The sequence below is a fragment of the Pelophylax lessonae genome (genome assembly GCF_965119305.1).
Source record: "Pelophylax lessonae genome assembly, chromosome: 7".
Classification (NCBI taxonomy): Eukaryota; Metazoa; Chordata; class Amphibia; order Anura; family Ranidae; genus Pelophylax; species Pelophylax lessonae.
Genome location: NC_138774.1, coordinates 123307426 through 123320292, shown reverse-complemented (window position 1 = coordinate 123320292; position 12867 = coordinate 123307426). Strand labels below are relative to the sequence as shown.

The following is a 12867-nucleotide window of genomic DNA, read 5'->3' as shown; positions in this document are numbered from 1 at the left end:
GATTGCCCAACAAATCTGGCCACTGGTTACCAGGCCTAATATGAAGGCCCTTATTAGATTAAAACTTGCTGTAACCACTTCCTGCATCAAGTGCATTACCAAGTAAAGGTTGAGTAGTTTTACAATTGTTCAAAAAGAAAGTTGGTAAAATTGGAGGGGATTCAACCTTAGTGGTTGAGTGGGTTTACATTGTTCAAAAACAAGCTAAGGTTGAATCCCCTCCAATTTTACCAACTTTCTTTTTGAACAATGTAAACCCACTTAACCACTATTTGGTAATGCATAGGAGCAAATTTGTGCTCCCCCCTTAAATAGCTAACTGGGAATAGTGCACAATGCTAAAATTCTCTGCAGACTTCCATTTCCCACTGAGCAGAAGATGAAGAGAAGCAATTATGCAGAGTATGATTTACAAAGTAATACATAGCAACCAGAAATGTGTGGGCCAACACCAACAAGAGGAGGACTAATGGTATTATATGGGGTAAAGGCTCCTGCAGATCATTATCACCATTAGTACTGTTTACACTGTAAGCCTGACATTGCATGAAAGCAAATTTTATATGGAAAATATACTAGAACAATATTAGAGTTGTCTGTTGCTTACTGTTACAATATCACTCCAGCTTAGATTTATAATCTAGCAACAGAGCTGCCTGAAAGCCAATTTTCAGTATAACATAATACATAAAAAAAAATACTCATGAACTAGCCTTTGGAAGTGGTTCCAAAGGCTAAAGGTTTTTTTTTTTACCTTCATGCATTCTCTGCAGTAAACTAATTTAAAAAAAAAAAGCCTTTTAGGTGCAGCTGCCCCCCAAAATACCTGAGCCCCATCTTGGCCCAGCACTGTGCACAAGACTAGTATCGATAGCTCCTGCTACTGTCATTCAAATCCAGTGGCGGGGCCAAGTCACAGTATGTGTGTCAATAGACATTCAGCCTGGTTTTCTTTTTTTCTAGCTTATTGGCTCTGTGTTATGCAATATCCTACACCCTGTGAGCTAATGACTATTTTACCACTAGAGGGTATAAGTGCATTTCTAAAGACAAGCATATTCTGTCAGACACATTGATATGGTGTTAAAGTATCTCTAGACCAGCTGTTCTCAACCAGAGTCCCTTCAGAAGTTGCCAGGGGTTCCTTGAGTAGTAAGCAATTTCTGGACCTCAGATACGTAACCATTGATACTCACGCTCTTTTTTTTTTTTTTTTTTTTTTTTTTTCTTTTTAGCCATCATTTCACAGACTATACACAGAACAATACAATTTATACAGTAAACCCGGTTATATCGCGGTTCAGTTTTCGCGGTCCCGGTATTTTGCGTTTTTATTTTTTCTGTAAGACCCATTAATATTATTTTACTAATATAATTATTTGTTATTTAAGTATTTTTGTGTTTTCCATTGCTCTAGCTCTGTCTCTCAGTATCTTTTGTGTGTTTAAATGTTTCTATGGTTTTAAAAGTGTGTTTAAAGACCTTAAAATGCCTTTAAAAGTACAGTGAAAGTTATAAAAACATGCCTACAGTGTATTTAAATCGGGTATTTCTATTTCGTGGATTTTCACTCATTGCGAGTGGGTCTGGAACGTAACTCCCGTGATGGAGGGGGGTTTTACTGTACTGTTATTTTCGTTGTTAATTTTCTGCCCATTAATACTGTGATTTTAGTAATGATAACAAATTATGTTGTATACGCAAAGTATGTGGTTAATGCTAATGTAGTGTGAGCTGTAGCTACAGCAACTATTAGTTGGGGTTCCCTGAGATCTGACTGCTATTACTAGGTTCTTTGGTGTTTAAAAGTTTGAGAAAGGCTGCTCCAGACATTGGAGAATGTTAGCTTGGCCTGGCTGTTTATTGTCAGATAAGAGTGAATTGCTGACAGTTAAAAGAAAAAAAAAAAATTGCCAGCAATAAATAATCGGAAAAGAAAGTGGCATGGGCCCCCCTCCCCCCAAATCCATACCAGAATCTTATTCGCGCATTCAGCCCGGCAGCCCAGGAAAGGAGGGGGGACTTTTACCCACAACCCTGGGCAGTGGTTGTGGGGGGTCTGCGGGCAGAGGGGCCTATTGGATTCTGGAAGGCCCCCTCTCCCAAGGGGGACCCCAGATCCTGCCCCCCCCCCCCATGTGAATGAGTAGGGTGTACATTTTACCCCTGCTCATTCACCAAAAAGTGTCAGAAATAGTTTTTTTACAATTACTTTGTTTATTTTAAAAAAAAGTCCCCCCCGGTGTAGATCCATAGTCAATTATGACGCTGGCCAGACCCGAAAAAAAAGCTCTGCTTGCCCTAAAGGATCCAGCTGTCTGCCTGCTCCGCTGTTTGACCGTTTCTAAATAGCTTGGGGGTGGGGCCACTCTGCAACATCACCTGGTGGCACCAACCCAACATGCACCAGTTGGTGACATCACAGGGGGCAGTGCCACCAGGTGACGTCGCTGGGAGGCCCTGCCCCTAAGCTATTTAAGAATGGTCACACAGCAAATCAGGCAGAGGGCAGAAGCCTTCAGTGTGGGGCAGAGTTTTTTTCTTCTTCAGGTTCTGGCGGTACCCACGGGCATCGTGATGGACGATGGATATACACCGGGGGACATTGTTTTTTTTTTATTTTTATTAAAAGGAATTGTCAAAAACTGTTTATTTCTTTTTGACACTTTTTTTTGGTGAATGAGTAGGGGTACAATGTACCCCATACTTATTCACATAGAGGGAGGAGCCGGGATCAGGGGGCTTCCAGATTCTGATAAGTGTCATGTTCGCAGACACCCACAACCACCGCCCAAGGTTGTGGGCAAGAGGCCTTTCCCCCCCATCAACATGGGGACAAGGTACTTTGAGGTGGGGGGTAGAGCCTCCGTGACCCAAAGCACTCTCCCATGTTGATGGCACGTGACCTAGTATGGATCAGGTGCTTGCTTATCCCGCCACTTTCCTGGCCTGCCAGGGTGCATTCTCAGATAAGGGTCTGGTATTGATTTTGGGGGGCACCCCACACTGTTTTTTTTTCTTTTGCAAATTTTGGTGTGGGGGGGGAGGTTCCCCTCAAAATCCATGCCAGATGTACCAAATTCGTTCGTACCAGACCCAAAAGTGCTGGTATGGATTGGGAGGGGCACTCATGCTGTTTTTTTTTTTTTTTTTTGATCCAATTCGTGTTCAAAACTGATGACATTTTTGTTCCCATAGAAGTCAATAGCCTGGAATTTGCATCTGGACCGCACTGCTGCTCAGAAAGCATACAGGACTCCTTTTCAATTCGCAGTGAATTCCTACTGCACCACACATGTGAACCGGTTCCTTAGAAAAGGCTGCCTGTTCACATGTCACGTATACAATTTGCAGATATGGAGCCTTAGGTCTCTTAAATCCCTACTCTGGGCAGCAAAAAATATCCCTGTCGGTGGACTTGACCACTATCAGTTATAATTTGCATTTTTTGTGTTTATTTGAATAATAAAGTAATCACTACTCTCGCTTCCAGACCGAAAACTGGGCGGGATCTTTCCTATTTCCACAGTCAGTGCCGATTTGAGGAGCCATGTCATCTGCTGGTACAGAGACATCCTTGATGAAAACCTGCTCCAGAGTGCTCTGGACCTCAGACTAGGGTGAAGGTTCATCTTCCAACAGGACAACGACCCTAAGCACACAGCCAAGAGAACAAAGGAGTGGCTACGGGACAACTCTGTAAATGTCTGAGTGGTCCAGCCAGAGCCCAGACTTGAACCCAATTGAACATCTCTGGAGAGATCTGAAAATGGCTGTGCACTGACGCTCCCCATGCAACCTGATGTAGCTTGAGAGTTCCTGCAAAGAAGAATGGGAGAAACTGCCCAAAAATAGGTGTGCCAAGCTTAATAGCATCATACTCAGAGACTTGAGGCTGTAATTAGTGCCAAAAGTGCTTCAAAGGCTGTAAATACTTCGGTATATATGAATTTTGAAGAATATAATGAATTTAATCAATTTTGGAATAAAGCTGTAACATAGCAAAAATGTGGAAAAAGTGAAGCGCTGTGAAGACTTTCCAGATGCACTGTACACAAGATACAATGTTGGTTATATAATTAGTCCAAATATTGAAAAAGCCTAACAGGTGATGATATTGCCATACTCAAAAGGAGTAGTGGAATGTCTTTTGGGATGTAATTCTAAAGGCCCGTACACACGTACCGATCGTCGGCATACAAACGTCGGCGGACGAAAGATCTGCCGATTGTACGCGTGTTAGTATGGTGCCTCCGACAGATGTGCGCACAATCCGCGGACAAAAGTCTTTCGTGCAAACATGAACATTTTTGTCTGCGGACACCAGAACGGACGATTGTTCGCCTGTCAGTACAGAATTCGGCCGACAGACCGCAGATTTGCAAGACTGGGCATGCTCAGAAAATTAAAAACACAGGGAAAGTTAACCATTACATGACATCACTTCTGCAGTCAGCTGAAGTCTGCAGACAAAATTCTTGTGCTGTCCTTGTGCTGTCTTTGCACTTTTCAACAGACACCGACATCCCGGGGAGAAAAGAGGAACATTTGTATGCCGACGATCGGTACGTGTGTACGGGGCTTTAGTATACGTGTGAAAAATATCTTATTGCATTGACAACTTTGTGTAAAAAAAAAAAAAATAAAAAAATTTTTTTTTCATTCTGCATTTTCCAAAAACTTGTGCAGTCTTAAAAGCCTCTCCTATGCCTATTAGAAAATACCATGTGGTGTTTTCTTTCCAAAATGTGGTCATTTTATGGGTATATTATAGTATCCTGGTGCTCAAGGGCTTCCAAAAAATTAGATGGGTAGTTAGAAAATAAGATGCATAATTTATGCCCCTAAGAAAGCCTGAAGGTGCTTTTTTGTGTCCTCTGCATCTAGGTTGTGAAAAAGTCTCACACAAAACATTTTATTTAATTTCTTCATTTTCAAAAACATTTTTGAAAAAAAAAATTACACTTTCAGAAAACTCACATTCCCTGTCTGCTTTCCAAAAGGAGTAATCTGGGGGGTATTTGTACTGTTCTGGTATTTTATGGTCTTAAGAAATGACACAGGCAGTCAGTATATAGGCAAGTCACTACATTCTTTTTACCAAAGAGATGTAGCAGAATACATTTTGTCCTCAATTTTTGAGGATAGGGGCTGGGATGTAACTCAGAGTGGACGTGCAGAGCTGGAGCTCCAATCCTGCTAGATTACAGCAAGCTAAAGTTAACCTTAAAAAAAATTACAGCAAGCTGCTTACAGGACTTTCTGCCGCTTCCCGTGACACAGAACCAGTGCACCAGCTCCGCTCACTCTGGTGCTGCCTCTGGTCTTTAATATCCCCGGATAAGCCCCCGCCTGGTCCTCAGCTACCACCTCCCGCCCTTCCTCCACATCAGCCATGTTGCCCAAGAGGTCCCCTGCTAAGGTCATCACTGTCGGCACATAAACAGCTGCTCCTGCCTCGGCTCCCCATCCAGTGCTGACATTTTGGCTGCTATTACTACATACAAAGAAACTTTAACAGCCAAAATAGAACTACCTGGCAAATGACATCAGCCTCATTCGGCATGATCTGGACACATTTTGTTCCAGGGTCTCTGAGGTGGGGAGGATGGGTGTCAGCCATGGAGGATGCTACCCATTCTGATTCCAGAGAACTGCGAGCTCTCCAGCTGCAGGTGGAGGCGTTGCAAGAGAGCAATTGACACAGAGAAAAGACCCTGAAGGAATACACATAAGGATCCCTGGTCTCCCTGAGCACGCAGAGGGTAAAAAGCTGGCCGAGTTTACGAAACAGCTCATTCTCCATCATTAACCTTGGTGACTTACCTCCCACTTTCGTGGTCGAACGGTCACATAGGTTTCCTACATCGCCCCCCACTGCCAGGGATCGCATTCTAGCTGCTGCTCGTCACAAGGTTGACCTGCGCTATGAAGACATAAAGCTGCTCTTCTGAGGTGCAAATTGCACATGGTGGATGGAGATCTGGTGCGATTTTTCGACACTCTGGAGGCTGCGTCAGATTGGCTAGATACCCGCTGATGCCTGTCTTGCACCCTTGTTCTACTACTGAGCTGGTCTGTCATAATGTTTATCAGTTTTTCACCTGGATGACCAGTTTTTCCCTGTTGCCATACTGTTAAGCGTGGTTGGGGGGGTTCTCCTGTCCAATGTGTGCCGAGCCGGATTGGGAGCCCTTGACAGCAGGAGCACAGCCATGGGTCCTAATTATTACAGATGTGGGTAAGTGGCACCAAATGCACATTGTGTTTGGGGCTGCACCACACGCCTGTCACATTAGGACCTAGGGCAGAAGAACACAGAACAATTCAACTGATAGATCATGTATGGTGCGGCGGCAGACCAGTTAATGCCAGTAGGTACAATAAGGGCCTGTGCTGACAGGCTTTGTTCACTTCACACAGGTTTTGCATTCTCATGCTAGTCTATGGGAAAGTAAAACCTACTTGAAGCAGATAAAATGCAGGAATGTAAGTATGCATGTGCCATACCTGGCCTAACCCTGTGTAAAATGGAAATCACTATAGTAGGCACCTCTACATGGTTACTGCTAGCTTCCTGCTCCTATGCCAAGCGACTGCCCTGCTGATTAGTAAACTCAGGGGGTTAGTCACTCAGCACATGTTCCATTTAGAGAAAGCCTTGCATTTTTCTCAATAAATGCAAGGTATTAATTGGATGAGGTGGATATCGTGATGTCACCGCCCTGCCTCTCCATCTTGTCCAATCAGAAAACGCCTTGGATTAATTGAGAAAATACAAAAGAGTTCTCTGAATGGAATCTATGCTGAGCAGGTAAACACCTGTGTATGCTATGCAGGTGCTCGGCACAGGACCTGGAAGCTTACAGGGATCACTGTAGTATCAGTAATTGTCCACAGGGTTTGGTCATATGGCATATGCATGCTTATATTGGTCCAAGCTAAGCTTTAGCTTTAAATAATCATATAATTTAAAGGGGGACTATCATGGTTTGGAATCATGTTTTTATTTTCTAAACGGATGTATAATAGTGTTACCGAAATGTTATTTTTTTACAAATAAAAATATGACACTGGTTCCACCAAACATTATGGATTTACTAAACAGTTCCCTAAAAGCTTACAATGTATGGCCATACAAAGTAAAATACAGCTGTAGCTGTGGCACCTGGGAGCCACAACTGCAGCATATTTTGCCCATAGGAACGCATTACAGAAAACCTGTGTGCGCCTATACAAATATAAAATCGCAGACACCAGTGTTTACTAGTTCACACACTCACAGGTGTACTTTTACATTTTGTAAAGTTTACATATCAGCTTAGTCTTTTACAAGCATGAAAATCAGCGGAAACATGCACTTGTGGGTAGGGAACGAAGCTGAGCGCTCGTTCTTGAGGTTCTGGGGCTACACATCTAACGCTTGTTGCGTTCTATCATCTGCAGGACTTAGAGGCGAGGACAATGTAATAGACATCTGAAAAAGTAAGCCCTTTTTTACCAAATGGAGCACAGTGTGCTAATTTCCTGAGGACCCTGTAATGCAAAGGCAAAAATAAGCAAAGGTGAACTAACCCCTTTAATGCTTCAAGGCTTTATTGTGGATTCTGTGATATAGTTTGCATTGTAGTTGTGGTTTCTTCATTGAAAAGAATCTCAATCTACTTCTTATGCCTAGGATTGAGTGTTTTCTATTTTTTTTTTTATTATGTTTGAATAGCTTTAAATACCTATATTATGTTTTTGCGTCTCACCTTAGAATCAACCCCAATAGGTTTTCTGCACTCAGCACAAGTGTTAGCAACAATCTTCTCAAAACACTTCACACAGCAGTTGTGTCCATCCTTCTCAACATACTTCTTGCCTTGCAGAGGTGCTCTACAGTAATGGCAGTCGAAGCGTTCAGACATAGTGCCCACAGAGTAGTGGCGGGGACCTAATAATAGAAAAATTGAAAGATGAAGGATGATATTTTGTCTCCTATTTCTGGTTAAGAAGCTAATACACACCTATCCCATACACAATGTACTTTCTACTTTCTGCAATTATGTTGGAACCCTGACCGCTAATATATGAATTTATATGTTGGGGAAGGGTTACAAAATTACAAACTAAAAGTTAGCAACTTTAGTTAGTTATGTGCTATCCAACTTCATCAGCCTTGGTTTGGCAACACACGTCATCCTAACCGGGTATAAAAAAAATTCTTTACACCATTTCAGAGGCTCCCTTTACTTTCAACGGTCCCAAGATACAGAACATACAAATTATGTGACAAACTTTTAAATTATGTTAAGGAGCCAGTGTCAATCTCTTACTTGTCCAGTGATTGGACCCAAAAAGATTATACTTCTGTTTAAGAAGTCTCAAATAAAGGGGTTTCCAGACCAAATGGATGATATATGGATGACACTTTCTTCTTGACTACCTTGTGGTGTTGATGAGCCTGAATCGTAAAGCAACCTCCCAATTATCATATGTATAACATGTTTGAACACACTCTGCAGGGTTAGTGTCTCAGGACTCTTTTGTGACTGAATAAAAAGTTCAGATTTTATAGTACACCAAGCAACACTATAATAATTTACTTTAACCTCATTTACATTTCCCCTTTCATAACTTCACATAGCTTGTAGGCATGGGCGAGGTAAACAAACATTTTTTACACATTTTCCTTTTTTTTTTTTTTTTTTTTTTTTTAGGGTTTTAGTATTACCTACACAACAAAGATTGCAGTTAAAACTGCCTCCCCATGGTTAGGTCTTTCCAATGTTTGTGGAGAAGGGCTTGCTCCTGGGTAAAATGACATTGTGTCATGGGTTTAAAAATGCGCAGTAGCAACATGCCAGTCCCAACAGCTTTCATGTCCTCTGCAAGACTGCAGACATTTTTGAGCATTTTTTTATCCATTCACATGGAACATACAAAAATTTACAGAAGGGCAAATAGTTTTTCACTGTACAATTGACAGAATTGTCTTTACATGGTGCTCTCCTTTTAAACACTTATGCCTAAACATATGTACCCATAGCTCTCAACTGTCCCTGATTTTGAGGGATTATCCCTTATTCGGAACAAAGTTCCCCTGGCCCCCTTTCCTCCTCATCTGTCCCTCATTTTGATCTGATAGTTATATATAAAATGCACTACTTCTCTATTGATCGAAAAGTGTTTCCCAGTGCTAAACCCTTCATCTAATTTCTAAAACTGTTGCATTTGAAAACTCCAAAAGCCAATATATAAAGGACTAGTAGTGGTAAAAAAAGCACTTGTGGGTTTAACCATTCTTTTTTTCGTACAATACTCCTTTAAGGAGGGGGGGGGGCATGGCAGGGGGTGTGTGCTATGGCTACATACGTTTGCTAATAGGTGTCCCTCATTCCCATCTCAGAAAGTTAGGAGGTATATGTACCTTAGGCTTAAAGTGGTTGTTAACCCTTACATATAGCCAGTGAAGTGACTGGTCTCATGTGATGCACAAAGATTAAACAAATCCTCTTACATAAGTTGTACCTGATTTTTTTTCTGCATTCCTCTCCCCTCTACATAAGTTCAAAGTCCAGAATTTACATAGCATTTCTGGGCTTCAGGTGGTGGGGAACGGACTTAGCACACTGCACAGAGAGCCGAGTGTAATCTGAGACTTGAGTGGAGGGAATGGACACACCCTCCTCTATACAATCTCCTAGGGAAACATGCACAGCTAAGCTGTCAATCACAGACTGTGTGCTGGAGCTCCCATCCCCCTTAGAGTTGGTACATGCAGATAGCAGAGGAACTAGGCAGCAAACAGAAATCACCCTTAGTCCTTTGGATTCAGGCAAGAACAAATTATATGTTTTTTTTCATTTTTCATGTCAGGTTTACATCAACATTTAAATGAGAATATTAAATAAACGGGAGCTAGTAAGAATGATATTCTATTCTTTATTGATAGCTAAGGCAGTCATTTAGGTCCTTTGATGCTTAGCTCATTACCAAGAAAGACAATATACTGTAAATATTTCAAATACAGCACTGTTGGCCAGTAATAAGTCATGGCAAAGGGCTTAATCTGTCACCACAATGACTAAACAGCCAAAATCATGGAATGTAAAATGGGTCAGTGGGAAGGATCACTGTTTGGGTTTCCTGCTTTGTTTTGAAGTGTTTATCAACAGTGATTCACCAGTCAAATCTACTGCTAATTTGACATACTAAAAAAAAATGTGTTAACGTATTGGGCTACGGACAAAAGTTGCAGAAAGAACTTAATGATGACCTTATAAAGGCTCAGATGTGCCTTATGGTGATATGGTGGGAATTTACTAAAAACTGCAGTAGACAGAATCTGGAGCAGCTGTACACGAAAACCAATCAGCTTCTAGCTTCTGTCCATTCTGTTAAGCTTTGAAAATGAAAGTTAGAAACTGACTGGTAGCCTTGCCCAGTTGCTCCATTCTTAGCAAAGTCCCTCCACTGTACTGTAGACACTGAATATAGTGGGTGCCTTCCTGTAGTATGTTTTTGAACTTGTTCTCAGTGGTATTTTTTCTGCACTCATAGCATGTCAGCTTAGCTGCATTTTGCAATGTTAGAGTGGATCTTTGCACAAATTTTTTTTTCATTCCACTTAATATTATAAGGAATTATTCAGAGGTTGAAAAGGTGTGTCAGAAGCTGCAGGAAGCCAAAAACAACATATAACAACGTAAGTGTAAGGGGTGCTATTGACCTAAGTTTAAGTAGTGCCACATCCCTGTAAACAAATTGCAAAAAGAGGGGGTTCCCCCTGATTGGGACTTTAAAGGCACGTATAGATTGGAAAGCTGATGTGTAATCAACAATGACTTTATTAGGTACAAAAATAGAAAATAGAAAACAATGGAATTAAAAACAATGGCTCCCACTACCTCCAGGTACAGGGAGTAGCGATGGGCACATGCTGTGCCCCATCCTACGCCAACCTGTACCTGGGGGAGTGGGAGCAATCATTTTTAAAAGATGAAACATTGTCGGCATACACTGATCACATAAACTTTTGGGCCAGATACATAGATGATGTATTTCTAATCTGGGATGGCCCCATGGAGTCACTCCAAGCGTGCCTCGCCCGAATGAATAGGAATGATTTCAATCTATCATTCACCATGAATGTTGATCCGAATCATATTACATTCCTTGAAGTTGAAATCATGCGAGGAGAAAATGGCACCCTACACAGTGGACTCTACCGGAAGCCCACTGCAGGAAATACGATCCTCCATGGATCAAGTTTCCATCCAACACCCCTCCTCCGGTCCATCCCCATTAGCCAATACCTACGGCTTAGGCGCAACTGCTCAGACCTTAAAACTTTTCAGACAGCAGTTGATGAACTCCTAAACCGTCTTTTACGGAGAGGCTACTCCAAAAAGTCCCTAAAACAAGCTTACAAACGGGCCCTATCCAGTGATAGAAATAAACTACTGGCCCCTAACAACAGCTAAAAATTCAGATAACAGTGGCAAGCTGAGGATAATTACTCCTTATATACACCAACACTGCAAGATCAAGCAGATCGTGTCTAAACATTGGCACCTTCTGTCCTCTGATCCAGTCTTAAGTCAATATCTTTCAGACTCACCCAACTTTACCTTTAAAAGAGACCCTGCACTCAAAGACAAGTTGGTTCGCAGTGAATTTGTCGACATCTCCTCGCTCACCTGCTGAAAATATAAAGGGACCTTTATGTGTGGCAGCTGCAAATACTGCGGCTACATGCTGACACAAAGGAGCCCCACATTACCTAATGGGACCATCCACAAAGCCAAACATTTTGCCAACTGCCGCACTGTCGGTGTCATCTATCTTCTACTGTGCGACTGCCAATGTTTTTATATTGGCAAAACCAAACAGGAGTTCTGGCAACGGGCTTACCGTCATATTCTTAGTATGAGGAAGTCCGACCCAGACCTCCCACTTGGTCGGCACGTAGCCACAGTACACTCTGGCAAAATGCCTAAGATTAAATTTCTAATCTTAGATCGTATCCACCCGGGCTCTAGAGGAGGAGACTGGAACAAAGGTCTCCTCCAACTCGAGCTTAGGTGGATATACCACCTCAAGGCCACCGAACCCCCAGGCTTGAATGGCACTTTATCTTTCAAGCCCTTTCTCGAAGGGTTCAATTCTGGGGGTATGGAGACATAATTATTTCCATCATCTAGTTGGAATATTTTTTGCTTCCCTTTATCATGCCTGCCATCTACCTTTACATCTTTTTCCAGTCTTAAAGGTTTTTAATAACAACTGGATTATATGCATCAGAATTTTTCAATTTAAGCATATACTGCTTCCCCATATCATGCCTGTGTTTGTGTTTGTATGCTCTCTTTGCCTTATTATAATGCTATGATGACAAACATACTACATGCATCCTTATTATTATTTTCGTGCTCTTTATTTTGTTCCGCAATCTCAATTCAATCTCTCCCCATTTTTGCTTTGTTGTTATTGGTTTTCAGTGTTGTGCTGTTAACATTTGGTTGAGTGCTCTCTGGCGATGTGTGTATTTACATATATGCAAAGATTTATGTCGCTCTCTAAGGATCTCTCACTAAGAGCGTCCAGCCAAATTAGGTAAATACCAGATTTATATGTGATTCACTTCACAATATTTTTTGGTTCAGGTCTCCTAATTATTCTATAGGTTACTTGGTGTCCCGATCCATGGCCATCAGGCACGGTGAGACACATCGCTCATCCAGCGATGTATACCTTTGGTCCCTTTCCATCCAGCGCTAGGTCCACCCCTGACCGACGCTGACCAATCGGAAGCCGAGGTGTTCCCGCACTTCCGGTTTCGATCACCGTGCTGGTGGAACGCAGGCGCCGGCCCCGCCCACA

The 12867-nt window shown here is 42.1% G+C and overlaps 1 protein-coding gene across 2 annotated transcripts in view; it reads right to left on the bottom strand.

Annotated features, from left to right (window-relative positions):
• Positions 1 to 12867, bottom strand: part of FHL1 (four and a half LIM domains 1) — a 160762-nt gene that overhangs the window by 22027 nt on the left and 125868 nt on the right. For both annotated transcript variants that reach the window (XM_082264546.1, XM_082264545.1), the window contains exon 2: positions 7755 to 7936. In XM_082264546.1, coding sequence (XP_082120672.1) covers positions 7755 to 7910 — 156 coding nt within the window. In that variant the 5' untranslated portion in view covers positions 7911 to 7936. The remainder of the gene's footprint in view (positions 1 to 7754; positions 7937 to 12867) is intronic.